Genomic DNA, 25,978 nt, shown 5'->3' with positions numbered 1-25,978 from the left:
ATTGTAGGGTCGATCTGGTATAAAAGTCGGAGATCTCCTACATCATCTTTTGCCTGATTTATCGAAGCGCTGTGAAAGGTATATGGCTAAGAAAGAATCTCGATCGTCTCTCCCGTTTCGCCATCCACAGTGCCTCTTCTGACTTTGCCACCTTTGGCCTCAATCATCTGTTCGATGGTCCTGGGTTCGCCCTCATTCTCTGTGAACCAGGAGAGGTTGTCGGCGATCAGGTGGCGATTCTTGCAGCCTGGACATTGGACGATGACGATGCCCTTGGTGTAGGATCTTTTCGAGAACTCGTGTGAGCTTCGGTGGCCGCACGCGTCTACGGTGCAGGTGAATGTGATGGCGAGACGCTGTTCGATATGACCAATGGGTGTGCGTTCGCCGGTTACTGGGATGGGTGCTGCTGACTCGTCGCTGGAAGGCGTCTTGGATGCGTGAGAGTCGGCTGAGGGGGAGGTCTCGGGGATGAATGCTTCGATTCGTGATCGGTCATTGTGCAGCGTAGGTGCCGTGCGGAACCATCGTTGCTGAAGACGAGGCGCAGCATGAGATGATGTTGAGTTGATGGATCGAGGTGCGTGCAACAGTGATTGTGATCGCAGCTGGGCTGACGCTGAGCGTGGAGCAGCTACCTGCTGGGATAATGACAGCCGTGAAGCTTGTCTGCTGCTCGACGCGACGTTACGGCCCAATGCTGACATTATCAATCTGGCTGACATGGCGAGTTGTGCAATGTTCTGATGGAATGAGGCGACAGATCGAGTTTATGCGGTATATGGTGGAAGTACAGAAACGAGCTTGAGCGTTTTTGGGAAGCTTCGAGAGCATCAAAGTGGAGGCGCTGCGGTGACTTGGATTTTTTTTTTTAGCTGCGGAACTCGGCCAAATTTTGAGACATTGTCTCCATTTCACCTTTCGAGCGGCATGGTTCGTGTAGCCACGACGAGGCTCGTTCTGGACCGAAACAACAGCCAGCCGGTCACATACGAGCTCAGGAGCAATCAAAGAGCAAATTCGATCAAGAATCGTCCATTGTACATGCGTGCGCATACATGTGTCTAGAGATGGAGATGGAGAGAGAGAGCGACGAGATGCTGTTTCGCGCCTACGTACGTCGGCATGGTGTTCTACATCAGCACGAAGATACCCAAAGCGATGCTGAGCGCGGCCATGCTGATCTTGAGCGCGCTGCTCGAGCGGGGCGAGGCTGCACCGGATTGAGGCGTGCTGACGCTACCTCCGTTGCCCGAAGATCCGGAGCTGGACGAGCTGCCACCGATGGTTCCATTCTTGGTGATCCTGACCGTGAGCACGTCGACTGTGCCATCGACGCCGATATCGTGGTTGATTTGGCTCGCCGACAATCCGCTTAGGAGCTGCGTGTTGGTGGTCCTGCTGACCGTGTACTGGAAGCCGCCGGGGCTGGTCAGAGTGCCCGCCGTAGCGTTGCCCACCAACTCATCCCTTCCATCGTCGTAACCGTTGGGCGCGATCATATGTCCCAATGTCGCATTAAGCTCGACACTGGCAGCGATAAAGATGGCACCCGAGTTGGCAGCAGTGCCGTTCTGGATCCAATACCTGAAATGATTGCCGCCCTTGAGCGATTCGATGCACGTTCCGCCATCTCCCTGCTTGTAGTTGTATCGCATAATGTTGGTCTGCGGTTTGGCCCCGTTGCCGTCACCAAGGTTGGCGGTCTGGTATCCTCCTTGGCTGATATTGAGACAGCTGCCGGGCGAAAAAGAGAAGGAGCGGGCGAATTCTTCGAATCCGGCTGTGTAGAGTACGCCTGAATCGGATTGGCCTGAAATGATGACATTGAGGGGCTCGCCCTGACCTGATCCTGTGTTGCCGGTCAGCATGGAGCCTCCGTTGGTGGCTGGGCTGAAGTAGCCTTGCGAGTCGGTCTGGCGGCGTACAATTGTCGAAGGAAATGCATGCGCCACGGTTATTGTGAGGGCGGCAGTGGCAAGCGCCAAGGTAGGCAGACAGAGGGTAAACTTCATCTCTGGGGGTGAATCAAGTCGATCGAGAACGCGCCGGGCGTCGGTGATGGAACCTTATAAACAAATGCTTCGAGGCGGTCCAAAGGGGCGTGTATGCGTCCAGCGCTTGGGAAGGTGGCGGAAGGGTGACGGAGGACAGGAGGATAAGGTCGAGGGTGGATCGAAGCAGGGCCCGGATGATGGGAGCGTCGCGGTTGACCGATCAAGGATGCCGAGACAAGCACAGCTTTGCCACTCAGAACTGCCTTCCTACCAGCGGGCGGGCTGTGATAGAGTTCGAGGGTGTGCGGCGTTCGAACCAGCAAAGCAAATCCGATCGGAGTCCCTGGAAGGGGTTTCGGCATGCCAAGATCGCCCAAACATGCTTGCCACTCTGTAGCAAATGGCTCGGCTATCAAGTTTCGCATATACTTGCCTTGCGCGTTTGCCAGCTCGGCAGGAGCATTTTCTTGGTGGTTCGCAAACAACGCGCCTCTCGCAAGCAGCATTTTTCTGTGGATGATCTGACCTTAACAGGATGGGACGTCCGCAGGCGGAAACATACGCTGTAAGCTGTACCGCATGCAAGTAGAATCAAGGCAAGTCAGTGCGTCACGACGCAGCAAAACCTTGGGTTGGCAGCGGCAGAAGCCTTTTTATGAAATGAAATATTGACCTGTCACGAATCTCAGACGGCAGAGGAAAATGAGCTCATTCATTTCGATGGCTGTGACATTGAGGTCGATCAACTTCGTCAAGTCATCAGTGCGATCAAGTAGCTGTTGCTGTTGTTGCTTCGCTGCACAACAACTTGAGCCTCCATCAGACGAGGTTGACGAGCAGAGCCCTGGGTATGCCGGTGACTTGTCCATGTTCACACGACCAGATGATTTCAAGCACAGCCTCTAGATTGCCGCTCGGCGCGAGCTTGATTCGCCGACCAAAGAGAATTCGAGCGGTGTTAGACTGAAATGTGCAACAGCGGCAAACTCTAAGAAACATCGTCTCCACAGATCACTAGGCCTCGACCTGGCACAGCCCTGTGTTGCAACGGACGTCAAAGCGGCACAGTACTATCCATATACTAGCATGTTGTGCATGTGGTCGGCGTCAAGATTGCCATGATCAGGCCAAGGCTGACATGGACGGACGGGCCATGCTTCACGGCCGGAATGCTCCCCCATTCCATCCAAACTCGCGCGGGAAGGCGCTTGTAGCAGCAAGACCGACGGCCGACAAAGCCTTTTCGAGAAGGACCCTGAATTCCTTGTACGAGTCGCGCAGAGTCGCCAACTGTACTATATTACTAAAATTAACCTTTTTCAGGGCACCAGAGCAGTCACACTTCTCAACCCCGCTTTTCCCTGATGCGACAGAGTCAGTCTGTGCGGGGGTGCATTCTACGTTGCTTCCGCTCGTCTCTTCGTGCCGCGAAAATCAAGCCGATAGGGGGGTTGGTGGGCAAAAGAGTGTGATCTTGAAAGAAGGACAGAAGGAGTATGTCCGACATTTGAAGACGAAGTGCGGGCCGGGAAAACCAGGCTGTCAACCAGGAACGTGATTGCCGTGACAGCCGATGACCTCGAGCCTTTGCTTCGGCGGAGAGAAGTTCCTCTTGCTCGCTTTCTCGTACAGGTTTGCAATAGAACCACATTGCTGTCCTCCTCACCCTTCACGTCTTCCTTCTCGCGCTGCGGTGCCCCACACATTTCAGCCTTCAGTCGCTCTTTGAGCTCAATATAAGCAGCTGCTGTTCGCGGCTCCTGCCCCACCTCCTGATCCCCCGCTAGGTGATCATCCTTTCCTCACTCCCCACCTTTCCTCTCGACAGTACCACGCCTCATCATGACGGCAACTACCTCTGGCCTCAAAGTCCCGTTTCCACAGGATCAGAACCTTCACACCTTCCTCTTCAGCAACCCGCTTCAGCATCATGCCAACCACTTTGCCGATCAATACCCCAATCACACCTTTGACGGCACCACCATCCCTGAGCAGCGTCCCATCTTGGTCCACGATGGCACCGGTGCACAGCTCAGCTGGGCAAGACTCAAAGCCGACAGCTTGCGTCTCGCTCGCTCCCTCCAGACCTTGACCGGTCCACCACCGGCTTTCGTGTCGGATCCCAAAAGACCTCGCGAGCCGATTCACGCACCGCGAACCACCGTGCTCCTACACGTACCCAACGGCATCGTCTGGCCTCTTGTCGCACTCGGCACCGTTGCTGCCAACCTCACCGTCTGTCCCATCTCCACATACCTCAGCCCACGCGAGCTTGCCTATATCCTCGCCAAAGCTCGTCCGCAGGTCCTTTTCACCACCGTCGGTGCAGAAGGTGAAGTTCCGCTCCGCAAGGCTCTTCAGCTTCTTCTCGACTCACCTCCTGCCGACAACGGCCAGGTTCCGGGATCCGAGATCCAAGCTTGGGCTCGTCAGCTTGCAGAAGATTGGGACCAGGCCGAAGCAGCGAGGCTCGAAAAGAGCAACCAGATTCCTTTCCGTCGCCGCAGAGTTTGGACCGTCGATGTCACGTCCGGCATGGACTACTACGGCAACAACTTGAATCGACACGGCGTCGCCTCGGCTCACGACCCTCGCGATTGGACACATCTCTTGCTGCCTCCCACAGGCAGCAAGGCAGAAGGCAGCATCGCCAGTCTCGACCGTCCTGCCTTTTCGCCCGCGCCCATGACACCCGAAGAACAGCAGAGGAGAATCGCTTTTGTGCTCTGGTCCAGCGGCACAACCGGTCAGAGCAAAGGCGTGCTCATCAGTCATCGTGCTCTCGTGAGCAACACTTTGGGAGTATGGGACACCAATCCGCACTTTACCGGAACGTCCAGAGGCGCAAGCGGTGGTGGTGAGCGCTGGATCACACTGGCGCCGTGGTATCACGTCTACGGTCTGGCAACCGTCTTGCTCCCCACGGTCGCTTTCGGCACCACGCTCATCATCCCGTCCTCGCCCAAATTCGATCTGGGCTACTACCTTAGACTTGTCACTCGCTACCGTGCCACTTTCAGCCACATTGCCCCGGCGGTGGCCGTCGCATTGCGCTCCTGCCCACACCTCGATCCAGCCTCTCCGCAAAGCAAAGGCATTGACCTTTCCAGCATAGCCGCGTTCCTCACCGGTGGTGCTCCTGTCCCTGTTGAAGTGGTGCGCAAAGTGTACGAACGTACTGGCAAATACATCCAGCTCGGCTACGGCACCACCGAAACTTGCTCTACCTCGCAGACCGGTGGGTTGGGACTGGATGCCGACGCTCAGGCATTGCGCGACGAGCTCGGTAGCGCGGGCTTTCCCTGCCCCAACACCGAAATCCAAATCCGATCGCTGCCAGGCACGAGCAAGGAGCAAGCCGAACATCGACGACAGGAGATTGTCACCCTTTCCCGCCAAGCGAGAGCTCGTGGTGAGCGTGCGCCGCTCGATCCAGGACTGGTCGGTGAGGTGCTCATCCGCGCACCTGCTGTCATGTCGGGCTACTTTTCGGGCCTCTCTTCCGAAACGCAGTCTGCGCTCGACGTGCAGCTGACTGCATCGGCGTTCACCGATGACGGATGGTACCGTTCTGGAGACGAAGGCTGTCTGGATGCAAATGGACGTTTGTGGATCACAGGAAGGACAAAGGAGCTGATCAAAGTGAAAGGATTTCAGGTACCGCCTGCTGAACTGGACGACCTGTTCGCTACCCACCCAGAACTTGTCGATGCTGCCGCTACAGGATTTGTACAGGACGCTTCGACAGGTGAAGAGCAGGTCCTCCTGCTTGTTGTGCCAAAGGACAAGAAAATGCTCAGCCAAGAGGACAAGATGCGAGAGTTGGCATCGCGTCTCCATACGTGGGTGGGAGACAAGACGGCATACTACAAGTGGCCAAGCGTCTACCTCTTCTCCCCGTCAGCGCCGAGGAATCCAACCGGCAAACTGTTGAGGAAGGACATCGCTGCAGCAAAGGGGTACCGAGTTCAGATCGTGAAGCAGTCGAGGAAAATCACGTCGCCTGGCGCGATGGCAAAGTTGTAGAACGTCGCAATGGAACGAGTTGACCCGACTACAAGAGTGTGGGATAATGGTATTGACATAGATGAGCGAGTGCCGTCAAGTGACAGCAGGTATGAACAAAGCAGTTAATGTGAGACGGTTCTTCGGTGGGAGGCTTTAGTGACCGACGCCCTGAACGACGCGAGGATACTGTTGACGGATCATCTCGAACAGCTCCGGGTTCTTTCCTTGCAGCACATACGGATCCTCGGCCAAAGCCACAAAGTACGTGCTGACACCGCTGGCGATGCTTCCTGATCCGACACTGAGAGCGATGTTGAAGCCGAGACCGAAGGCGACCAACAAGATGATGGAGTAGTAACCCGAGTCGTTCTGAAGGTACTGCGGGTTGGTCTTTTGCTCGTAGATGAAGGCGAAGAGCGCCGTGAGCAGTCCAACGATGAAGGCGCCGCAGTTGAAGACGATGTTGACGAGGCTGTCGTTGATGAGTGCATCGATACCTCGGTCCTTGAGGAGAGACCAGGTTTCCTTGGCAGCTGCAATGTAGCCGTTTCCGTAAAGGGCGATGTTGATGTAGGCGTAGCGGTTGAAGTATTCGACGAGCCCCTGAATGCAAGCGACACAGCAGCCTGCGACGCAAGCAAGAATCTGACCGGTCAAATCGCCATCTGAAGCAGCCTGACTTTGGAGCAGATTGAACAGGGCACGCAGCATGTCGAGAATGGCCACGATGAGCGAGCCAAAGCAGATGGAACCCAAGCTGTAGGTCATGGATCGACGCAAAGCGCCCCAAGCAGCGTGGGCGACCTTGTTGGCGTTGTAGTAGGCGACACCAAAGATACCGGCGACGGTCGTGAAGGCGACGTTCTTGATGACTTCGGAGATCCAGTAGTAGGAGAAGACGATGAAGACCATCAAGCCGATGACAGAAGCGTTGCTGGAGCTGCTACCTGCTGCCTGACCTGAGGGCTCGAAACGCTGGTAGGTGGCGACCACCACCCAACTGGTCCAAGCGCTGAATGCGGTTTCGACGATCAGACCGCCGAGAGCAACGACGTAGACGCTCTTGTACTGCTCAGCAGTGCGAATGACGGTGACGAGGATGAGCTTTGCGAGCGGGATACGTTTGCGCATGAAAAAGTAGGCGATGACGCTGAACACGGCAAAGATGGTGAAGATGATGGCGGCAGCGGTGTTGCCTCGGACCCAGAGGTAGACACAGAAAGCGACGTTGGCGAGCGTGGTCAAGAGCAGGGTAGCCTCGAGGATGAATTTGGGGAAGGTTCGAACGAGCAAGATGTAGATGAAGGACAAGACGAGGGCAACAGCGCAGCAGATCATGAACATGATGGCGGTCTGGCCGTTGAGCGTGTTACCAGCTACATTGCCTTGACCGATGGATTCGTTGATATTGGAGTTGGAATAGCCGCGAAGACAGATGACGGAAAGAGCGATGAAGCCGCCAAAGACGGCGAGGAAGAGGACGAGAAAGATGGGATCGCGGAACTTGGGTTTGGGTTCGAGACGTTGGCCTTCGAAGCCTTCGGGTTTGAGGGGCTGTTTGTGGTCACCACCGTAGTACTGTTGAGGAGCATTTCCTTGCGGCTGCTGGCCGTTGTAGTACTGATCCTGGGCGCCCTGAGGTTGACCTTGGTAGTTTCCCTGGGCGTACGAGCCTGGTTGCTGCATCTGGGGAGGCGGGGGCGGGTAGCCGCCTGAACCTCCGCCGCCGTACGAGTACTGCTGCGACATGGCGATTGACACGGATCGATGGATGTCGGTGGACGGTAGTTATGGTGGAGGAGAGAAGGGATGGAAGCCGAATCGGATCGGAAGGGAGGGATGGATGGAACCGGCACTCTGATTGCAACCGAACTGGACATCGGAATCTGAAAGATGAAGATCGTGGGCTGCTGCTGTGTACAGCAAACAGTGATGCTGTGATGCGTCAACATCAAGCCCAAATGGTCTAGAATCGAGGGAAATGAGAAAAATGCACATTCGGTGATTGACAGGTGACGGAGGCTAAACCGACGTGCAGCGGCTGTCTCCAAAGGCGGAATTCGAGTGTTTTGACAGCCACAGAGTCAGAGTGCCAAGATCGACGTTTCGCATGTGCACTTGTGCGATGTTGGCGTCGCGTTGCTTTCGACCGTCACCACAAAGACACCTGCGTCTTGTTCTTCCTCACAGGTGCAACGCAACCAACGCTCGGAAGAGAGTCAAGCCGTGAGTGGGCGAATGGAATGGTTTTGGCCAGAACGCAAGCGAGCTATCAGGCGCGAAACGGAGGACATCGATAGGCATGGAACGAACAGCGATGATCATCATTGCTTGCCGAGCTGCAAGAATCGTCCGCACATCCGCATCCATGCACAAGTAGAATTCGATTGTTGCTCGGAGCAGAACGTGTTACACCTCTGATCAGAACATGTACAGCTAAAATCGAGTTGATACCCTTCCGCGGAGATTCGCCTCCACTTTGGTGTTGATGTCAGAAAAGCTGCAGCTCGCTGTTGCATGAATTCCATCATGACGATCGGGCCACCTTTGGCAGCTGTGTGCTCGCAATCACCCTTCCGAAGCTGCTTGCATCCGACTCCGCCGTGAATCAGCACTTTCCACCACGTCACTTGATTGCCTAACATCACCCGCGGGTCACAAAGCCGTTCGGTGTCCTTGACGTCGTCTCGCGATAGCCAGAAGGACATATAGGCTCGCACGAAAAGTCGCTATCTAGTCCTCCCTCACCCCATCCCTGTCACGATCGTACGCGGCTCGTCCAAAATGAGCACCTACACCGTTGGCCTCAAGGCTCTCCTGCCTACTCTCGGCCTTATCTACGGCTTCCAGGCAGCATGCGCCAGTATCGCCGTCCCACTCAAGACCGAAAAGTACTACGACCTCTGCGGCTCTCTCGGCTTCATCTCGGCCGCCGGTGCCTCGCTCTACATGCCATGGATTCGCGCACGATACATTGATGGGTTCAAGAACATCTCTTTGCCTACGTCCCTTTCCGCCTTTCATCCGAGGCAGACCATCATGACCGGACTCACCCTCTTCTGGGCCATTCGCCTCGGCAGCTTCCTCTTCCAACGCATCAAGAAGTCGGGCGGCGACAGCAGGTTCGATGAGATCAAGCAGAGCCCTCCCAAGTTCTTCGGTGCATGGATGATGCAGGCCACCTGGATTGCCATCACCGCGCTCCCCGTCTACCTCGTCAACTCCATTCCCAAGGCTTCCCAACCTCCTCTTGGTCCTCGTGACTACCTGGGTCTCGCCATCTGGATCGCTGGCATGGGCCTTGAAGTAACCGCAGACCGTCAAAAGTCGCAGTGGAGGGAGGACAGGGAGGCCGGAAAGCACAAGGAACCCTTCATCAGCTCAGGTGTCTGGAGCTGGTCGCGTCATCCCAACTACTTCGGCGAGGTCAGCCTGTGGGCCGGTCAATTTGTTCTCTCCACAACCGCCATTGCCAGCGCCGGTACCTTCTACCCCACCTGGGCTGTGGGTCTCGCAGCTCTTAGCCCTTTGCTCGAGTACGGCCTCATTCGCTTCATCTCCGGTGTGCCCATGCTCGAGAAGAGCGGTGACGACAAGCACAAGGACAAGCCAGAGTGGAAGCGTTACAAGGAGCAAGTCCCGTGCTTCGTCCCCTTCATCGGCTCCAAGAATTGATTATTGCATCATCGTCTCCTACTTCATTTCGTCTGCAGATCTGCATCGCTTGAACCTTCCAAAAGCCTTATTGCTATCCTTTGCCCTTGCGTGCGGCTCAGCTCGGGTCTGTGCGGCTGTGAAGTTGAATTGGAACGCTGCCAAGTCCTTTGGTGGACACTCCATCCAGCCAACATGAAGTAACGGTGGCCCCTGGTCTGTCTAGCAGACTCTTTGCAGCTGTCTGCAGCCGTATCGACACGGCGCATATCCGAACTTGGCATCCAAACGCGTTCATGCATCTGCGACATGGCAACTTGGTTCGTCTGCAGGGTTTGACTGTACCCCAAAGAGCCTCGCCTGCCAGAAAGGGCCCGTGTCGTCTAGCCATCGAATTTGCGGGTCTCGGATTGCCAGCATGCGGCACAGGCCGAGTGGGGCGAGCGGGATGAAATACGATACAGCCACTTTGCCGCCGGTGCTGCATCCCTTCCTCTGAAAGACGTACCCACGTCGTTGATCTGACAAGGTTGCTAACAAGACTCTAGATGCATGATGCTTTCGGAGATTCTAGCGAATGTATTGTACACAAGGCTAGCGTATGCATTCTGAGATACTCAGACCCGCAGCACGGTGTTCGTCCCATCGTCCACGCCCGTTTCTCGGCGTCGGGTGCCTTTAAAGCCCACATTTGCCTTGAGTCGCGCTAAAAATGTCGCATGCAAGGCAGTGGCAGCAGTGACTACGTTGACATCTCGGCTGTGAGTTGACCCACATCGGACAAGCCTTGCCGCTATGTTGCTGGTGGGTCATTGGCAGTGTGGGTTTCCGACCAGTGCTTGCACGCTACACAGAACACAGATGCAGGGAAAAGCGGCAACACTGGCCAGATTCGAAGGCTACAAAAGACGAGCTTCACGACCAATGAGCGCTGTCCCACATCTCCCCATCCGCTTCCTCCTCTTTCTCAAGATCCCCCTTCAGGTCGTTAAAGATGACGAAGGCAATGCGGGTGTTCCAATCCATACTCATTCTCGGAGCGCTCCGTCATCAGACTGTCGCTCGAACGCTTCCTTTGCATGGCGGTAAGACGCCAGAACAACCGTTTGTGATCGAATCCGACCCGACCCTAGTCGCAAGCGCCAACGCCAACTTGACTCAATTTGTCAACATCTTCGTCGGCACCGAGGCCAACAATGATCCGGGCGATGTCTTTGCAGGTGCCTCGGTTCCCTACGGTATGGCCAAGGCTACGATCAACGTCGAGGGCTACGCTCCTGCAGGCTACGTCTGGCCGTCTGACCAGCCCACGCGCGGCGTCAGCCCTCTCCACGATTCCGGCACCGGGTCGAGCGACGGTAGCTACGGAAACTTCTGCATCATGCCCGTCCTGTGCACCAACAACGCGATCGATGCGTGCCCAACGCTTCTCGACCCACGCAAGCGTCTGCGCCGCAACCACACAGATCACGGCCGGCCCGGCTACTTCACCACTACGCTCGACAATGGCATCAAGATCGAACTCACCAGCGCCCGCAGAAGCACGCTCGAGAAGTACACCTTCCCCGCACACGAGATGCAGCGCATGAAGTCGACTCCGCACCTGGTGCTCGACTGGACCAACGACTCGCCTGGCACTTTCAGAGGAGGCGAGATGAAGGCTGATTGGGAGCAGGGCCGCCTGATGATGAACGGCACCTGGTTGAGCTCCTTCGGCCCGGGCGACTTTCACTATCATGCCTTCCAGTGCGTTGATCTCAAGTTCAACGGCAAGCAGCAGCTGTCCAGGCATGCATTCTTTGGCGGCAACCGTCAGGGCTACGACACGAAGCGCACCGATCTTGATCACTGGGTTCGATTGGCACAGGAGGTCGGACAGTATCAAGCGGGTGCAGTTGTCGGATTTGAGACCAATTCGCAGGCCGAGCAGGACGTCACCATCACCATACGTCGTGGCGTGTCATTTGCCTCAGCAGAGAATGCGTGCCGCAATATGGAAAGCGAGATCGGCGATTGGAATTTTGACGCCACCGTTGCAGCCAGCGAGTCGCAGTGGGAAGAGAAGCTCCAACGTATCCAGCTGAGCCCTTCCACACCTGACTACATCCGACGTTTGTTCTACACGAGCTTCTACCGCACCTTCCTTTCGCCCAACAATGCTACCGAGGATGGCCCGTTCCCCACGACGTCGCCCTACTTTGACGGCATGTACTGCACTTGGGACACTTTCCGCACGCTGTTCCCATTCCTGTCGCTGTCGAGCCCAGTCGAGTTTGCCCAGATCGTGGAGACGTACATCGATGGCTGGAGGAAAGAAGGCTGGCTCCCCGAGTGCCGTGCCAACCAGGTCAAGGGCTACGTTCAGGGTGCCAACAACGGCGTGCCCGTGCTCGCCGACTTTGCCGTCAAGTACGCCAAGGCAGCAGCGTCGCTCGGCGTCAACACTGATGAGCTGTACCAGGCGATGCAGCATGATCTCGACGTGCCATCGCCGCAGTGGGAGTACGAGGGTCGTCAAGCCGGTCCCTACCAGCTTTACGGCTACGTTCCATTCGGTTACCTCGACCCGGCTTCGGTAGGAGAGCAGACGCGAGAGGCGAGTCGTTCGCTCGAATATGCCTTTGGTGATTTCACGGCGGCAATGACGGCACAGGCATTGGGCAAGCCGGAAGAAGATATGCAGCGATACGCAAAGGCGTCGTTGAACTACAGTCTCAACTTTGATCGTCACACGACCAGCGATGGCTTCACCAATTTCGTGCAGCGCCGCTTCGCCAACGGCACCTTCATGGCGAGCGATCCGACGTTCTGCTCCCCACTCGACAACAACTCTAGCCATGCATGCAGCCTGCAACCCGAGAACGATTTCGGTGTCTACGAGTCGTCATCGTGGGAGTACAGTTACTACGCTCCGCATGACAGGAACGGGCTGGTCCAGTTGATGGGAGGTAATGCCACCTTCGAGAAACGACTGGACCACTTCTTCAGCAAGGGATACTACGCACCTGGCAACGAGCCGAGCTTCGACACGCCGACCATGTACCACTTTATCGGCAAACCGTATCGTAGTGTGCAGAGGGTAAGGGAGGTGGTGAACGATAACTTTTCGTTGAAGCCCGGCGGAATTCCAGGCAACGACGACAATGCAGCCATGGCTTCGTTGCTCGGATGGTTCTTGCTTGGATTCTACCCGACGCCCGGAACCAAAGAGCTACTGGTGCTGTCGCCGTTCATGCCGGCTTACACGATCAACAACCCTGTGCTCGGCAAAGCCACTGTGACGGTGACCGGCTACGACGAACGGTCGATCGGTGGAACGATCGCGAAGGGCGTCAAGGCATATGTGGAGCGCGTGCTGATCGATGGCAAGCCGCACGGCTCGCGCTGCAGGATGAGCTTCGATGACCTCTTCCCTGGTCAAGCGGATGCCGAGAGGAAGGTAGAGATTGTTCTGACGGAGAACGAGATCGACGGATGCGGCGACAACCCTGCAGACGAACCTGCTTCGCTGTCGACAGGCGGCTTTTTTGAGTTTCAGGAAGAGGAGAAGACCAAGGCATGAGCGCCTTCTGATTCCTATTCCGATTCTTCCTGTTCGCTGTCGTCTTGCCCGTCTTGACCGTCAAGCTGCAGAAGGCCGAAACCAGAACGAATGGCGTTTTGCTTGGCATTGGCGTTCTTTTTCTTTTCTGCTTCCGCGGCGGCTGTTTGCAATTTCTTCTCTTCCTTCTTACGCTCCCGTTTTGCCTTGCGCAGCGCTTCCACGTCGATAGCTAGATGATCGAATGTGTCGTGCAGGATCCAATCGAGCATTGCGTTCTCTACGGGTGTGGAGATAGCCGCGATGGTGTCGCGTGTTGTCTCTTCCGTCGATTGTGCGATCGTGTGGAAGAGTGACCCGAGGACGAGAGCGCTAGGTGGTGCGCTAAATGGAGTTGGACAGAGGAGCAGCGTCTGAGCGAGCTGATAAGCTGAATGAAGGGTGAGCTGGAGACTCGACTGAAGGTGGATGTCACGCGTGGTGGGGTCGACGCTGAGCGCATCCGGGTAAGAGAGCCCAGCAGGAAGCTCTGTGGGTCCTGAATCTGACTTGAGTGCTTCGTGGATGGTATACGCACGAAATGCTGCTGCTACGGCGGCGTGTACCTGTTTGAGAGACCAGTTGAAGCGTTTGCTCGACTCTCCCAATCGGCCTTGTTCCTTGAGAACGAGGTAGCGCAGGACCAGGCACAGTGGTAGAAGCGGTCGAGGGACCTGCGAGTTGCGGAGAGCATCTGTGCGGGATTGATCGCTGGCGAGGAAAAAGCAAAAGACTTCGAGACGGGTGGAAAGAGGCTCGTCGAGTAAGCCGGAAAAGGAGGCCGGGTGAGACGTTGTCAGCAGCTCGTCGATGGCAGCTGACGAGCCCACATCGAGCGAGAAGGGCGGTTCGGCGGCCAGCATATCTACTGTGGTAGCAGGCGGGCTTGCGAACGTGAGCGAGTAGGTGGTGACGGTGACCGTTGTCGTGATCGTGATCGGTGGTCGAGATTGGCGATAATGAAGTTGTGATGATGGTGTTGAGGGTGTGACCGCTTGGCCATTGTGATTTGTGATCTTCGGCGAGGTAAGGCGAAAGAGTGGAGGCGAAACCCCCGAAATCCGAGCAAGTTGATCTTGAAGCGGAATTCCACTTTGCGCCAAGCGTCTTTCCTGATGGATTCCATAGCATCGTGTCGGGCGCCTCTCGATCCGTGTTGCGTGCCAGTGTTGCACAAGTAGCACGGCTGCTTGATCCAACTTGAAAGTGAGAGAGTCTTTCTTAGTCTCACGCTTCCGCACGAGGAGTCCGTATGCAACTTTCTCGTCGCGTGGAGATGGCAGTCTCTCTGACTCTGTTCATGGCCAACCGCTTAGATTATTCTTGCATCCGCACGTCTTTTCGTAGAAGTGGCAAGTCCGTGGCCGAAAGCCAGTTCATACAGCTCTCATTCGCTCAAACATTTGATCAAGCTACGTCAATACGCCAATTGTTCTGGAGTTCGTTCGCATCCCGTCGCAGCATGGAAGGCGATTTCAATGCAGAGGACAGACGAATGAGCCCGACTATGGATGGAGCTTGTTTGCTCCAACAGGCTCGGAACGCCCGCAATGAGACTCTGCATGCCGGCTCGAAGGAGACACGGGAGCAGCCTAGGAGCGGGCCAGGGGCTGCTTGCGGGACGATGACGGAAGCGAGTCAGGCGACGAACAAGATTAGAGCTCGGACGCAATCCAACTGAGCCCCAAACCGAAACATACAGCACCCATGCCTGGTCTAGTCCGACGTATTGGCAAGCGAGCGATGGTACCGTGGGCGGACATCAGGATGGCCAGAGGTATAGCGACTCGGCCTGGGATATGGCAGTGTTTGGTGGGTCGATACGCCGAGTCTTGGAGACACTGGGAGTTGGCGCGACAAGCTTGAGCCAAATCTGTGGAAAGGAATAGCGATATTTTCTGGCGAAATTGGGCGTTGCTTATCCGATGCAGGGCACATCGGCTTCGACGCTTTGCCGTCGGCAAACAAGCTACTGTACAAACAACGGTCGTCTCAGACACGTTCAACTCGCTGCCCGACCCTCCACAGAGGTGCATCTTTGGCAGGATTGGTCTTCTCGTGAGGGATGTTGCGCTGTCTCGCTATCAATGTCGGTCATGCGAGCAGCACGTTTGGATCGTTCGGGGTGTTCAGTGCTCAACAATTTTACAGATCTCGATGTCAGTTTGCAACAAGCTCTTTGTGGAAGATCACTGTGCCTTGATCGACTGCTGCTGGCATTGTATTTGCTCACTGCGTTGGCTTGAAATGAGTGCGTGCTATTCTTGCGTCAATCAAAGGCAGCTGTCGGCGTTCGAACAAAGACAAAAGAAGAGACCATACTGCCAAAAAAGCGGTACCTGCGCTTCGACGACAGTCAGCAAAGGGCCAAAGATGGTGCTGTGATCCAGTCGAGCTCTGTGAACACCGTTCATGGTACTACGGAGCCTTGACTCCACCCTAGACCACATAGGCTACAGCCGAGAAAGGACTTCTGGCTGTACTTTTGAGACGTGATAGGTTCAGCTCTTCAACGATGCCGGGAACCGACCAACCAAACAAAATCTTGTCTCGGCTAGGCGATTCGCAAAACGTAACCGATGTATCGTGAACGAGGGCGCGTGCTCTTGCAGTTGCAGCTGGACCTGCCAATCGAAACCGACGATCTGTGCCCTGAATTAGACCGTCGTCATCGAGGGTCCCCTTTCTGCGAGTAATTCTCTTGCAAGAAAGATGCTGGCAGTCGCTTCAATGAGCCTATTGCCGCTTTGCAGCCATATCTTCTGTAACATGCTTTGCTCCACGAACAAGACTGCGGATTTGAGTTGGTCCAGCAGCGCAAAGATTGTGAGAGGACATGCCGCATCGCACCCTTGCAGCCACTCTGCGTGCAAGGTCGATCTGCAGGATCAGCCTCATCCCTTATCCGCCTCGCTTAGGGATTGCGATGCAGGTGCCGTTGGTTTTCGGGTATCCGAGTCCTGACAGCTCAAGCCACCGTCGATTCTCACCTGCCTCTTCATCCCTGGAAACTCAGCGGAAACGGATCGCTTTCAACGGAAATGATGCCAACCTCTCAACCTTTCTTGCCGAAAGATGGGAACGCCTGGGATCAAGCCCAAACGCATGCTCGAGCACTCTCGCCCGTCCCACTCTGTCAGAGGAGGCTTCAGCTGCGTCAATGCCCTCCACCGTAGTCTAAAGTCGTTCGGCAACGCATGCGCCTGGTTGCGATCCTGCAGCATGTCCGTTCTCAGTGGGAGAGCCGTGAGTGCTAAATCAAATCGATATTGGCCTTATCGTCTCTCGGGCAGCCTCATCGTTCTCGCCCTCCTCATGCCTTGTCTTCTCTTATTCTCGTCTATCCTATCCGCACTACCATCATCTCTGACCCCGCGATCATCCCCTTGATCAGCTTGCCCAATCCAGCTGCCATCGCGATACACGCCCACCCGCGTAGCATCTCGACAGGCAGGACAGGCGCAGCCGCATCCTTAACAGCTCATTATAGCAGCCACACCTGCTGGACAAGCTGGTCCTTGTTGTGCACCCCTCCACCCATTATGCGTGCTCATCCATATTCCATCTTTACGCACTCGGTCGGCGCGAACGCGGCGGGACATTCTCTTCTGGCCAAGATCCGTGCCATCGCGCGAGCTGGTTTTGATGGTATCGAGCTGTTTCAGGACGACCTCGACGCCTTCGCTGCTTCCGATGAGTTCCGTCAGATTCAGGAACGCGGCGATGCGATCGTTTCAACTCCATCTCTGTCTTCATCGCCCTTTTTCTCTGGCCTCACTCCACCCGATTCGCCCATGAATCTCGATAGACGCTGTTCGTCTTCATCCTCAGTTTCCACCTCGTCTTCGTCAGCCAATGGCACTCCGTATTGCGCTGCCAACGGTATCCGATCAAGAGACAAGTACGTCGCTGTCGCCGGTCTTGATGACGATCTGCTCGTGCGCAACGACAAGGGTGATCTGGTGGCTGGCCTCGACGGTCTCCCGATGACCTACAACGCGTGGGGCCCTTGCACCGCCACGGCGTATAGACAGGAGCTGGCAGCCGCCTCATACATTGCTTCATACTGCGACTCGCTCAATCTCCAAGTCTATAGCCTGCAGCCGTTGAGGGACTTTGAAGGTTGGGCGAGTCCCCAAGATCAGCTGCTCGCACTGCGCCGGGCTCGTTCACGCTTCGAGGTCATGCGCAGGCTGGGCGCGGATCTGCTTCTCATCTGTTCCAACAATCAGCACGCTCCCGCGACCGTAGGCGATGTTGAGAAAATTGGTCGCGATCTTGCCCAGCTCGGTCAATTTGCCGAGCACTTTGGCCCAGTCTACTCCTTCTACCATGCCAACTGCAGCGGCTCCATCGAACGCCGTGCTCGCCCAATCAGAATTGGTTACGAGGCGCTATCGTGGGGAGCGCATGTCGACATCTGGTCTCGCGCGTGGCAGGCGGTGCAGCATGCAGATCGTGACAACGTCGGCCTCATCCTCGACTCGTTCAACACTCTGGCCAGGGAGTATGCCGACCCCTGTACCAGGACCGGAATCACCGATCAGCACGCTGATCCGCATGCTGCGGTGTTGCAGTCGGTCAACAAGCTCAGCATGGTGCCAGCAGAGAAGATCTTTTTCCTCCAGATCGGCGATGCGCGTCGGATGCCTGAGCCCTTGAAGCCTTCACCGAACGCTGACGAGCCGCGACCGGCCAGAATGATCTGGTCGAGGGGAAATCGTCTATTCCCATGCGAGTATGACCGAGGCGCATTCCTACCGACAAGAGACTTTGTTCAGGCTGCCGTCCTTCGCGCGGGCTATCAAGGGCCGTGGAGTGTCGAGGTGTTCAACAGTAGTTTGGCGGACGAAGCCGAGGGAGTACCCGTCGAACACGCAATGCGCGCAAGAGCTGGGCTGGATCGGCTCGTCGAGGAGGTATATGCCTAGTTCGCTGCGTGTCGTCATCCCTTCCTTTACCCGGATCCGCGTTGTTGTTTCTGTACGCTTGGAGCATGTCTCTTTGGTTGCTCGTTTCTTGGTCACGCTGTTGTCATTCCCCTATCGTCTGCACGCACGCATTTGCTTGGTTTTGGTTCAATCCTTCCTTTGTCGTACCGTTATTGTCATTGCCTTCGAACAATTTGTCCCGTACAGTCCATAGGACACGGCTGCGCGGTATCACTGTGAGCATCATATGTGTCCCGTACATAACTGAGATCAAAGGTGGCTATTTAGCAAGAGGTGCATGTTCTCGCCGACAGCTCTGGTGGATGCCAATGTGCTTCGTGCTGCACGCTGACCCACCTCTACTGCCGTGTCGATATGTTCGGACCATTCTGCTTTGCTTTGCGGCCACTGATCCTTGATGAAATGGGAGAGTGTGGCAGCAAACGCGCCCGCAAAGCTGTCGCCGCAGCCTGTTGTGTTGACCATGTGAACTTTGCCTGCGGAAACCGGGTGATGTCGTGCCCCCTCGGCATCGATCGTGATGACTCCGTGACGACCGACCTTGAGTAGGATGACGGAGATTATACCCGCATCTACCAGCGCCTTTGCCTGCAGGACCGCTGCGGGTTCCACAATGCTGGGATCGACGCTCAAGTTACATGATGAACACTCGATTGTTGGCGATGGTACCAGGCCCAGCTGTGTTGATGCTGCGTGCATTTGTTGCAGCTCGACGACGTTGGGCGTGGCGAAGCTGATTGGTTGCGTAGGTTGCCCGTTGCGCTTGGCCAGGCTGAAATGGTCCAATACAATCGCCGACTTCGAGATGCTGGTTGGCTCGAAGAGCGTAAGCAATCGCCGTCCTTGAAACTCTGCAGTGCGAGCGCTGTATGTTTCGCAGGCAGCCAGGAGCTCATCCGCTTGCGCACCTCCAATGTTGCCGTCAAAGACGACAATTTCAGGCGATTCAGCTGTCAGCAGGCCTGGTAGTCCATGTGTATCCGCACTTGTCTGCGGATACAATGCTGTCTGTCCGATATCCATGTCCGCGACACCTGATATCAAATCGCCTTGATCATCCAACATCAACGAGCACACCGCCGTCCTCTTCGCTCGGCCTGGATCTTGAGGCACGAAAAGGCCATCGGTCCGCATACCGGCTTGTTGCATACCGGTTCGTAGAAGCAAGCCAAAGTCGTCATCTCCATGGGGCGAAATGAGCTTGACCGTGGACGGTGCAGAGGAAGCTAGCACGCGGGTAGCCGTCTCGGCCATGTTGCGTGCAACGCCCCCGAGGGTCACTGAGACGTGACCTGGATACGTAGTGGCCGCAACCTGTTCCAACCCAGATGACCTTGCCTGAGAGGTGATATCGACGGCTGCTGCTCCGAAGAACAGGATTCTTGCCCTTACGATCGATGCCTGAGAGTCGGTGGAAGCAGAACAAAACAAGATCGAGCTACGAATGTTCAGCGACAATTACTGCGAGATACAATTGACGCCCACTTCGGTTGAGTGATTGGGATGCAAACTTTTGTTGATTGAACCTCAGTGCGGCCGTGTACGTACATCGAGGAACCGGATCCGATGCGGCTGAGTGTGGGACAGGACGGAACCGGGCGAAAGTCAACTCACAGTCGATGGGATGCCACCCAGAGCATGTGTGTCGACAGCACGCTCAACCTCCTTCTCCATTCTGTCGAGTTCGACCGCTACTTGCGCCGCCTTTTTGGCGTTGTTGACGACGAGCGCACGATTGCTCTGCTTGCTCTCTGGGATGAGCTCTGCTAGTCGTTTGAGTAGCCAAGGCGTCACCTCTTTGCCACGTTTGTCGATGCCTTGTTCTATCGATTCGCGTACTGCCTGTTCGACACGTTGCTGAATCTGGGCGCCGATGCGGTCGAATTCAGTAGGAATGGGATTGGCGAAAACTTGACCGCTCTGAAGGCCGAGCTGGGCGTTGACAAGGATGGACTTGGCAGCCTGCGTGTCGTTGCCGGCGTAAGGAACGTGGAGTCCAGAGTTGGAGGTGTAGAAGGCGGGGAACTCTCCAGTGGGATTGAACGTCGTGACGGAGACTCCGAATGTCTCGAGCACTTCGAGCGTGCGTGGGATGTCGAGGATGGACTTGGGTCCAGAGCAAAAGACTGCTACGGGCGTGCGACCGAGTTCGGACAAGTCAGCTGAGATGTCCATGGTCGACTCAGCTCCGCGATGCACACCGCCGATGCCGCCTGTAGCAAAGATCTTGATGCCAGCCATGTAAGCCAAGACCATTGTTCCGCTCACGGTGGTGCCACCGACGGTATCACTGCCCTTCGCGAGAACATGAGCAATGTCTCTTCGGCTTGCTTTGATGGCATCGTTCTTAGACTGGTCAACAGCGCACCGGGCGAGCCTCTCGAGCTGCTGCGAGTTAAGGCCGACCAAAGCTTGACCATCCAGTAGAGCGATCGTGGCAGGAACGGCACCTTGGTCAACTACCGTCTGCTCAAGCTCGCGGGCCACTTCCAGATTGTAAGGATAGGGGAGGCCGTGGGTGATGATAGTAGACTCGAGCGCCACGAGTGGAGTCTTGGTAGATGCGGTGAGCGCAGAGCGGACGGCATTGGAAAGAGTGAGCGATGGATGAGGTGCGCGTGCGACGGCGCGAGCCGCTTGTCGCAGCGTTCTTGTCGGACGAAGCATGGCCGTCAGTGTGCTGGGACAGGTCAAACAGAGGAAGGGGGTGATCCCGATTCCTGCCAGCCAGCGAAGCGAAAGCAGGCCTTTATATGGTCCGCGTCGACGGTCGAAGTGACAATGCAAGTGGAAGCAACGAACTCAGACAGTTCCAAGATCCCCTTGTCGGCTCTGACATGATCATACCTATCCAATCACATCGAATGCTTCCTGTCACACTTCTCCTCGGCGCATTAAAAAGTGCGGATCGCGGCAAGTCGGCCCTCTCCGAACCGTTTCTCAAAATTCACCGACGCTGCCGAAACAACAAAAAAGGAAGATCGGAAGCTCGGTCGGATCTGCTCAACACTACACGACCTAACACCATTCCCTCTGAAAAAAGAGACCATCCTACCTCAATCGCATGCGATCGGACCTCATACGGTTCTTCTCACACAATCTTGGACAGCGTCTCGTGCTTACACTGTCTATTATGATGACTCGGTGATCGGGAGAGATGTGCAACATCACGTCTATACCTTCAATCTGACTTCAGAGCTCTTGATGATCGAGATTGCTAGCTGCTTGGCCTGTCTGCGAAACTGGCGCACGTCCAGACACTTTCTCCAGCACTGTAGAGAAGAATCGATCAGAACACAGCCCGTAAGGTCAGCGCCTGCGCTCGAAGAGCTACGATTGTCAGTCAAATCCAGTAGCAGATGTGCTACTCACCTTGATGTAATGCCGGGTCGACCGTCTCGGGCAGTACCAGCTGCCATTCGAGATACAACTTTCCGAATAGCATGTCGCGGCCAGCGCGTGTGTCTGCTTCTGGTGCGTCCGACACCATAGTACCATGCACGGGCATGCCTTCGTTGTCAATGACAGACACAAACCCTGGCTGCGTGACACCGTCGCGCTGAACGGTCACCGTGCGTCCGTCCATGTGCGTGAGATTGCGTTCGAAGCCAAGCAAAGCCTCCGAAAGCGAGATGGGAATCGTCTTGTAAAGCGATGTACCGCCGCGTCGAAATTGACCTTTTGATCTCCGGGCGCTGTAAAGCGTCAGACGGAATCGAGAGCGTGAGTGTCGGTTCCGCATGCTACGTGCAATCCTCCTTCATGAGGCTCTGACGCGATGATCTACTTACCTCACTTTGACGATCACATCGCCGGCCTCGTGATCCGGGGCTTCGTCCGCCTCTCCTTCGATCACCACCTCGACTCCCTCGCTCGCGCCCCTCTCGAGATCGACCTCGACCGAAGCAATCTCCTGAACGATCTTCTGTCCATGACATTTGGAACAGCGATGCTTTATTACCGAGCCAGCGCCTCCACAGCGATCGCAGGTCATCTGCGCATTTGTGATAAAGCCAGGCATGATTTGCTGCCTCACGATGCGTACACCCCTGCCATCGCACGCATCACACGTGTGGATATCTCCGGGCGACTCGGCGCCGCTTCCATCGCAGTGTGAGCAGACGACGTTCCTCTGGTACTCTAGTGTGAACGTCTTTCCTTTGTAGAAGTCTTCCACGTCAACGTCGACATTGAACGCCTTGCTCGGACCCTTGCGCGCCCCGCCGCCTCCACCGCCGCCCCCACCGAAGAAGCGTGAGAAGATGTCGAACGGATCTTGCGCATACTGATGTGGATTGTCCTTCCGCGCTTGGTGCTTTTTGACGCCATCCACGCCGTACCTGTCGTAGATCTTGCGCATCTCGGCATCGCTGAGTGTTTGGTAGGCATCGCTGAGCTCGAGGAACTCCGCGTGCTTGTCCGGGTGTTTGTCCGGATGGACCTTTTGGGCCCGCTTTCGGTAAGCACGCTTGATGTCACGATCCGAGGCGGACTTGTCCACCCCAAGCACCTTATAGTAATCCTTTGCGGCTGCGACAAGTGCCGCGAACCAGATCGAGGCGACGACTGATAGGAGCAAGAGCCATGATACGCCGCAACGCCCCGGACGTGCCGGACGGTTTGATATCAAGGGCTTCATCGTGAGCTTACACTTCGTGCGGAGAGCTATAGCTGCTTTGCCAGGGGCTTTCGACGGGCACGTGAGCCACCGTAAGTTGATCGTGGCTGTCAGTGTCCTGAAAAGGCCTTGACACCGTGTGCCGAGCAACCGTGCAAAAAAGCGTCGATGCTGCCTATGAGGAAGTTTGCTCGATTGACGAAGTGGATGCGAGAAATGATTACATCGGGTATGAAGCAACCGCGGGTCCAAGCATCAAGGATTCGGGCTATAGCACATACTTACGGACTCGGGTGTCGGAGAACGGTGAGCTGGAAGCTTTCGTTCTTCTTGCCCGTACTGTCGTACGACAAATTATTCAATGTGGAAATCCAGTTGCCAGGCGCGGGCGCTCTGACTGCGCGTACTTACTCCCACCCGCTCTCTCTTTCGCCAAGATCCAGCAACAGGCTAGACGATATCGGAACTGCATGTCACAACTGCATTGCAAATCACAGGGTCAAGCGCATGAGGCATTGCACGGATCGATTGGGGACGTACATTCACACAAAGAATTGCGTTTTGTCGGCCAAGCAGTCTGAAGGGCGTAAGCGACTTAGAAAGCCCAGTTGAAACATCCAACGCTTTTAAGGAACATGCCCCAATCCGTGGGTGTCAGCCCACTGTCAACCAAGCTCCAGAGGTGCTCATTGAGCTTTTCCATGCGCTCTAGGTCGAACTTGTAGTACGGACGCAGCTCGTTGAGCATGGCCCGAATCCGATCCCGGTCGTGATGTCGCGCCGAGAAGGCTGCAAACGACAGTGGAAGCACCAGACTGTACAGCCGTATAGGCGACGAGGGGAGCAAAGCAGCAGAGTTCGTTCATGTCAGCCTTAATGTGCTCTAGAAGAGGCTGGGGAGTATGAGGTCACTTACCCTTTGGTGATGCCGGCCTGAATCGCCTCTTCGGTACGGTCGAGCACGACGGCTGTGGGTTCGGCAAAGCATGGATGATCTGCAGGTTTGGAAAAGATGACCGAATGAATGTACAGCTCGGCTGCGGCTACGTAAAGATGGTTCATAATGACCGGCAATAGCGTCTGCAGCGTTCGAGTTGCCTCTGCAGGGACTTGCATCTTGGCCCAAATGGGTATCTCTGCGACCAGCGCACGCGCCGTCGACTCCAACCAGAGTCGAGTCTCGTCGTATTCTGGGGGTAGTGCAGGTGGAGACCCGGCGCCAACAGCCTCGGACAGTATGATGGTGACGCTGGTGCGCTGCTGCAGCTCGCGTCGTGTCGCTTCTACACGTGTCATGCGTGCGAGCATGTCGATCATGCCTCGATGGAGTCCAAAGGTCTGAAGAACGCTGTCCTCCTTGATGCTCCTGGGCGAGTCCATGAGTGCGTACCACCAGTCGTCCCATGGCTGCAGAAAGAGCGTGTAGTCGTCGGAGGTCAGCGAGCTTAGAGCATCGAAGCAGGCGATCTGCTCGATGAGGAAGAGGCTCGACGGGTCGGACGGGTCCACGAACGCAGCCGGTCCGCCGAGCTCGGCGATGGCCTTCGATGCAATGTGAAGCGCATCCTGCCAGTCTTGCTGTGCTGCCAGCCTATCACGCGTGGCCAGGCCAAGCACGGTAGCAAGCATGATGGCGGCATCGCTACGGTCGAGGGGTGCGCGTCTCTCCTTGAGCGTGGAGCGCAAAAGGCGCAGACTTTCTTCACGTCGCAGATTGCTCAGCTCGAGCAAGACGTTGGACATGATGCTCTTAGAGTTTGCCTCGGCCGAACCATTAGGAGCAAAAGCTCCACGGTGTGGGTACTCGGCGTGTTGCATCGTGGAGCTGTAAGACGACGGGCCAGATAGGCCTCTGACCTGACCTGCAAGCTTGTCGGACCTGGACGACATAGCATCCTCTCGCGAGGCGGTTGAAGGAAAGAGGTCTGGAATGGGGGCTTGGGAAAGCTTGTGACCGATATCGAGGCTCGCCATGCTGAGCAGGGCGGATCGCAGCGCATCTTCGTAGCCGTTGGTCCCATGTGGGTGACGGACAGCAAAGGTGGCATGGTATCTGATCCAGCGATTGTCTGGCAGAGGAATCTGTATTACGCAGAGTTGAGGCGCGACCTCGAGGATGTAATGACGAAAGAGGCACTGTTGCTCGTACGTCGGAAAGTAGGCGTCGAGATGACCGAATCCAAATCCGGCAGGTAGCTCGGGCAATTTGACCTTGGACATGTCGATGGACGAAGAACCGAATGGGCGTGGATGAGGCGATTGGGTATATGTGTGCGGTCTGTGATGGTCGTAGTCGGATCTAGCTTGCTTGTGCGGGTCTGATTGCCGTTCGGGGTCGGGATGGATGCGGTAACGGTCATTGTGGGCGCTGGTGGAAGCTCGAGCACGGCCATTGCGATGCGACATTGGAGATAGCGGGCTACCTTGATCAAACGATGATTGCGGTGAGCGCGATGCATACGCTTGGGGATGATGCAACGATGATGCGGGCCCGACACCGGCTGGCGGGGAGAAGAGAAAGTCGGCACTGCTGTCGGCCAGCGGAGGGGATCGGTTATCGTGAACAAGAGACGACACTTGAAGTCCGGGCAGCGTGGTGTATTCGGCTTTACGCATCGTTGTGTCGTTCGAGGGGTCAGTCGCCGAGGCGGGCGACATGTCGGGATAGATGCAGTCGCGGTCGCCGCAAGCACACCTGCGACAGATGGGCTTGGCTTCATCACACTTGACGCGACGCTTTCGACAGGTTAAGCAACCTGCGAGCGATCGTTCATGATACCGCTTGACACGGTTGGGGATAAACTTTGCTTTGCCCTTGGAGGCCTTGGAAGGACCTGAACGAGTTTCGCTATCGGCTGTCGACGTGTCAGCAGGCGGCCGCTTTCTACTTGTAGCAGAGTGGCTAGCCGAAATGAGGTCGGGATCCTCTGTTGTGGTGGAAACCGGCTGGGATGAGTCTTCAAGCCTGTGTTGCGACGGTCTCGATCGCAACGAAGAGGTCGGGACGGAGCCCGAGGACTCGGCGATGTCGGACACCGACGCTTGACTGCGAGGCGTCATACTGGCTACGATGGGTCGGACATTCCTGAAGTGAGCGTTTTGCAGCGATTTCTTGAACCGGCACGGACCAGTTGAAACGAGGTAGGACTAGAAGTGGAGATCAAACGAG

The 25,978-nt window shown here is 56.1% G+C and overlaps 11 protein-coding genes across 11 annotated transcripts; 4 read left to right on the top strand and 7 right to left on the bottom strand.

Moving 5' to 3' along the window:
- Positions 1-86: 86 nt before the first annotated feature.
- PHSY_001539 (hypothetical protein) lies at positions 87-725 on the bottom strand (the record flags this gene model as incomplete). Its single annotated transcript, XM_012332167.1, has 1 exon — positions 87-725. The coding sequence occupies one exon, from the start codon at positions 723-725 to the stop codon at positions 87-89; it is 639 nt and encodes a 212-aa protein (XP_012187557.1).
- Positions 726-1,133: 408 nt separating this feature from the next.
- PHSY_001538 (hypothetical protein) lies at positions 1,134-2,015 on the bottom strand (the record flags this gene model as incomplete). The annotated part of the gene is made up of 1 exon (XM_012332166.1): positions 1,134-2,015. The coding sequence occupies one exon, from the start codon at positions 2,013-2,015 to the stop codon at positions 1,134-1,136; it is 882 nt and encodes a 293-aa protein (XP_012187556.1).
- A 179-nt stretch (positions 2,016-2,194) lies between these two features.
- Positions 2,195-6,023, top strand: PHSY_001537 (4-coumarate-CoA ligase; the record flags this gene model as incomplete). Its single annotated transcript, XM_012332165.1, has 2 exons — positions 2,195-2,297; positions 3,826-6,023. The coding sequence occupies 2 exons, from the start codon at positions 2,195-2,197 to the stop codon at positions 6,021-6,023; spliced, it is 2,301 nt and encodes a 766-aa protein (XP_012187555.1).
- A 135-nt stretch (positions 6,024-6,158) lies between these two features.
- On the bottom strand, positions 6,159-7,754 carry PHSY_001536 (hypothetical protein; the record flags this gene model as incomplete). Its single annotated transcript, XM_012332164.1, has 1 exon — positions 6,159-7,754. One exon carries the CDS (start codon positions 7,752-7,754, stop codon positions 6,159-6,161), a length of 1,596 nt encoding a protein of 531 aa, XP_012187554.1.
- A 1,035-nt stretch (positions 7,755-8,789) lies between these two features.
- Positions 8,790-9,680, top strand: PHSY_001535 (hypothetical protein; the record flags this gene model as incomplete). Its single annotated transcript, XM_012332163.1, has 1 exon — positions 8,790-9,680. One exon carries the CDS (start codon positions 8,790-8,792, stop codon positions 9,678-9,680), a length of 891 nt encoding a protein of 296 aa, XP_012187553.1.
- Positions 9,681-10,665: 985 nt separating this feature from the next.
- Positions 10,666-13,221, top strand: PHSY_001534 (glycosyl hydrolase; the record flags this gene model as incomplete). The annotated part of the gene is made up of 1 exon (XM_012332162.1): positions 10,666-13,221. The coding sequence occupies one exon, from the start codon at positions 10,666-10,668 to the stop codon at positions 13,219-13,221; it is 2,556 nt and encodes an 851-aa protein (XP_012187552.1).
- Positions 13,222-13,235: 14 nt separating this feature from the next.
- PHSY_001533 (hypothetical protein) lies at positions 13,236-14,102 on the bottom strand (the record flags this gene model as incomplete). The annotated part of the gene is made up of 1 exon (XM_012332161.1): positions 13,236-14,102. The coding sequence occupies one exon, from the start codon at positions 14,100-14,102 to the stop codon at positions 13,236-13,238; it is 867 nt and encodes a 288-aa protein (XP_012187551.1).
- A 2,679-nt stretch (positions 14,103-16,781) lies between these two features.
- PHSY_001532 (4-hydroxyphenylpyruvate dioxygenase) lies at positions 16,782-18,170 on the top strand (the record flags this gene model as incomplete). Its single annotated transcript, XM_012332160.1, has 1 exon — positions 16,782-18,170. One exon carries the CDS (start codon positions 16,782-16,784, stop codon positions 18,168-18,170), a length of 1,389 nt encoding a protein of 462 aa, XP_012187550.1.
- A 270-nt stretch (positions 18,171-18,440) lies between these two features.
- Positions 18,441-19,445, bottom strand: PHSY_001531 (indigoidine synthase A-like protein; the record flags this gene model as incomplete). Its single annotated transcript, XM_012332159.1, has 1 exon — positions 18,441-19,445. The coding sequence occupies one exon, from the start codon at positions 19,443-19,445 to the stop codon at positions 18,441-18,443; it is 1,005 nt and encodes a 334-aa protein (XP_012187549.1).
- A 351-nt stretch (positions 19,446-19,796) lies between these two features.
- PHSY_001530 (hypothetical protein) lies at positions 19,797-20,858 on the bottom strand (the record flags this gene model as incomplete). The annotated part of the gene is made up of 1 exon (XM_012332158.1): positions 19,797-20,858. One exon carries the CDS (start codon positions 20,856-20,858, stop codon positions 19,797-19,799), a length of 1,062 nt encoding a protein of 353 aa, XP_012187548.1.
- Positions 20,859-21,085: 227 nt separating this feature from the next.
- PHSY_001529 (chaperone regulator) lies at positions 21,086-25,869 on the bottom strand (the record flags this gene model as incomplete). The annotated part of the gene is made up of 6 exons (XM_012332157.1): positions 21,086-21,147; positions 21,564-21,886; positions 21,983-22,721; positions 23,095-23,148; positions 23,473-23,624; positions 23,726-25,869. The coding sequence occupies 6 exons, from the start codon at positions 25,867-25,869 to the stop codon at positions 21,086-21,088; spliced, it is 3,474 nt and encodes a 1,157-aa protein (XP_012187547.1).
- Between the last annotated feature and the right edge of the window lie 109 nt (positions 25,870-25,978).

The sequence above is a fragment of the Pseudozyma hubeiensis genome (genome assembly GCF_000403515.1).
Source record: "Pseudozyma hubeiensis SY62 DNA, scaffold: PHS17, whole genome shotgun sequence".
Classification (NCBI taxonomy): Eukaryota; Fungi; Basidiomycota; class Ustilaginomycetes; order Ustilaginales; family Ustilaginaceae; genus Pseudozyma; species Pseudozyma hubeiensis.
The sequence above is the reverse complement of the archived record's forward strand: the minus strand, read 5'-3'. Positions and strand labels throughout refer to the sequence as shown.